Genomic DNA, 2983 nt, shown 5'->3' on the forward strand with positions numbered 1-2983 from the left:
GCTCGGGGATGGAATGCCTTGTCAGCAAAAGAGCAGATTTCCATGCACACATGGAATAACTGATCACCTTCTTGTTAGGGCGCGCAGCTGAGCTCCAAGAGGCACAGGGTCATGCAGGGAGGAGGGGGCATATTCTCAGTGCCCTATTTGCTTAGTGCAGATGTTGATAATGATGCTCTAACCAGTAGTGGATGAGAGGCCAGATACATTAGCACTCTTCTTCTGTGTTTTGTTTTTCTTTAGTGATGCAAAGCTGTAAGCCACTTTAGGTGGTGTGCTGTGAGTGTTTCAGTGTTCTGGTCAATCTGCTCCCAAAAGTGAAAAAGAAGAACAAAAGAGAAGATTTAGTGTTGATATTATGGGGAATGATCTTCAGATCATAGAAATACCATGTTAGCATTCTTTTTTGGGGTACTTATGTATAGTATTGTATTCTTGTATCAGGGTGTTTGTTTTTTTTTAAATTCTTACACTAAGAAAGCCCCCAGATACAATTTTCAGTTTTAAGGTAAAGTTATCTGAAACTCAAAGGAATGTGGAGGCAAGAGCTTGTGAAGAAACAGTGGGGTGGAATACAACTGCAAGTCTGTTCTGTTTGTAATTTTTTTGTATTCCCTATAGAAAGGGATTCTTCTGTGTAGTGTTTTTAAATCAATGATATATTGGTCTGGCTTATGGTGTTCATAAAGTACAATACATACACAAGGGAATGGAGAGAGCTCATTTCACTCTTCTCCAATGGGAAGAGTGAAGTTATGCAAATTAACTTGTGATCACCTGCAATCTAGTGTTCTGTTTCAGATGAGAGAGGAAGCACACTAAGGAAACAGGACAGTCTTGGTATATTTCACTGTGAATGCCCATGGGTAGCCGGGTCTCAGGTGAAGTCCAGGGAATGAAAAGGCAGGGTGCTAGACTATTGAGAAATAGCTTGTTCTCCACCTTTTACCAGCTTAAATTGGCAGTCTCCTGAGGGACCTCGAGTCAGTTGACTTACTGTTAAGGAAAAAAGCCATGACCTATAGTCGAGGGGATAGTATATACATAACTGTGTCCAATGGCAGCTGTGCTTCTCCCAAGCAGAAACCTTGAATTGTAAACAGGATAACTGACTTTAGTAGAAGATATTTTGGTTGACTGTACAAGTGGAGTCTAATTACAGTACAAAAAATAGTCTGTTACTAGAACTTCAGTTTTTAATGTGACCTTGCAAATAGAACTAACAGTTCAGACAGCCACTGCTGAATGACCTGGCTCTCACTTTTAACTTTAGATCAAGTAAGAGGTTTGTTTGTTTGGTTTTTTTTTTTCTTCTCATGTTCTTTGTAAACAAAACTGGTAGAAATGCGATTGTTTAAAGGACTTCTTGAACTGGGGTAATTTTAGGTTTCAGTTGGATGGTAGCCATTTGGTGCTCAAACCAAGCCTGCACCCAATCTACTAAGGTTTTAATGTTGCTCAACTACCTACTGTGGCCAGGGGAATTTGCTTTTTGTTTCACATAGGTTTTGGATGTAACTATAGAATAGAACAACTGAATGGGGAGTTCTAAGCCCCTCTGCTTTTTGTAGATTCACCTGGCCCATGGCTTGATTGGGAGGGGTAGCTTTACTTTGAATCGGATGACTTGAGGAAAGCAAACAGGAGGGTGGCATTTAAATTGTGAAGTGAAAGAAATAGTTCTTGCTTGAGTAGTTTAAAAGGCAGGATATGTTTTAGTTTCTCTGGGTTCTCTGAAGAGCTTGCTAGTAAATTGTTAACTACATGCAGTAGTGAGAGGCAAAACAATCTAATACTGAAGACAGTTTCCAAGAAGAGGATCTTGAAGAGTTTTTATTTCCTAATGATAAATCTGAGTACTAGTCATCCTTTATTTGTGATACAGTAAGACTTCCAGCAGTGAGGATTCCTAATTCAGATGAGTTAGAGGCAAGGCAAACTCTTGTGAAACCAGTCGGCTACTTTGTGCATATACAGTAGCATGTCTAAAATAAATACAGAAAACATGGAAGCAAAAATTTCTGAAAGAAAATTGACACATTGTTCCTCAAACATTTTTTTGAAGACTTGTATATTATGCTATGAAAGCAGCTTCACGTTTCCTAACCTTGGATTCACTAGTACAATGATGATCTGAGTCCATTTGACTGTTCCCTGTTCTTGAACAGTGTTCAGTTCTGTTGCTTTGGCTCATCTCTCTCGCTGAACATGACCATAAGGGAGAACCTGTTCTGATTTAGAATACATTTGATATACACTACAATGTTTCTGCGTTGCCAGTGGTGCTCCTGGGGGAAATTCTAAACTCTTTGTGCTGTTTGAGACTATTTTGCATGCTAAAAAGGCTGAGATAAACTAAACTAAATTTTTAAAACTTGCCCAACTTTATCCACAGTCTAGTAACCTATTATAAATGGTATACAAGTACCTCTAACTGTGCACTAATCCTAGTGCCTTGACTCATTTGCCTGGACTGTGTTTATAGACATGTTCCAGGAGGCAGGGGTGGAGGGTAGGTACTTTAATTAATGCAGCTCTGAGAGCCATGCTAATGCCCATCGTGTGTATTGGAGTCCCCATGCTGAAAAATGGCAGCAGGGCACTTAAAATTAAAGCTCATCAAACAAGCTTTAGTTTAAAGTGCCCCGCCACCACTTTTCAGGGTAGAGGGTACCACTTTTCAGGGTATATGCTGATACACATGATGATGGAGTCTGCTGGAGCGCAGTAATTGCCACCCTCCAGTAGACTTGATTTTAATTGAGTCTGCTTCTTGCAGCGCATCAGAGCAGCCTCCTTGTACATGTATAGGATCCCCAACTTGTTAGAAATGTTCAATAGAAGTGCCTTGCTTGTTGCATCCCTTCAGTTGTTGTTTCTAGTCTTATTTTGTTAAATTACTAGTCTAGCATGATATATACTGTCTAGAGCCCTAACAATGTGTTTTATATTGCAGGGAACTGATTCATCTACTCACTCACCT

At 39.8% G+C, this 2983-nt stretch overlaps 1 protein-coding gene across 1 annotated transcript in view; it reads left to right on the plus strand.

Moving 5' to 3' along the window:
* Window positions 1-2983, plus strand: part of CHID1 (chitinase domain containing 1) — a 454156-nt gene that overhangs the window by 60966 nt on the left and 390207 nt on the right. The window contains exon 8 of the mRNA XM_019519771.1: window positions 2957-2980. Coding sequence (XP_019375316.1) covers window positions 2957-2980 — 24 coding nt within the window. The remainder of the gene's footprint in view (window positions 1-2956; window positions 2981-2983) is intronic.

Source organism: Gavialis gangeticus, unplaced genomic scaffold (assembly GCF_001723915.1).
Source record: "Gavialis gangeticus isolate Ggan-Ray unplaced genomic scaffold, GavGan_comp1, whole genome shotgun sequence".
NCBI lineage: Eukaryota > Metazoa > Chordata > Crocodylia > Gavialidae > Gavialis > Gavialis gangeticus.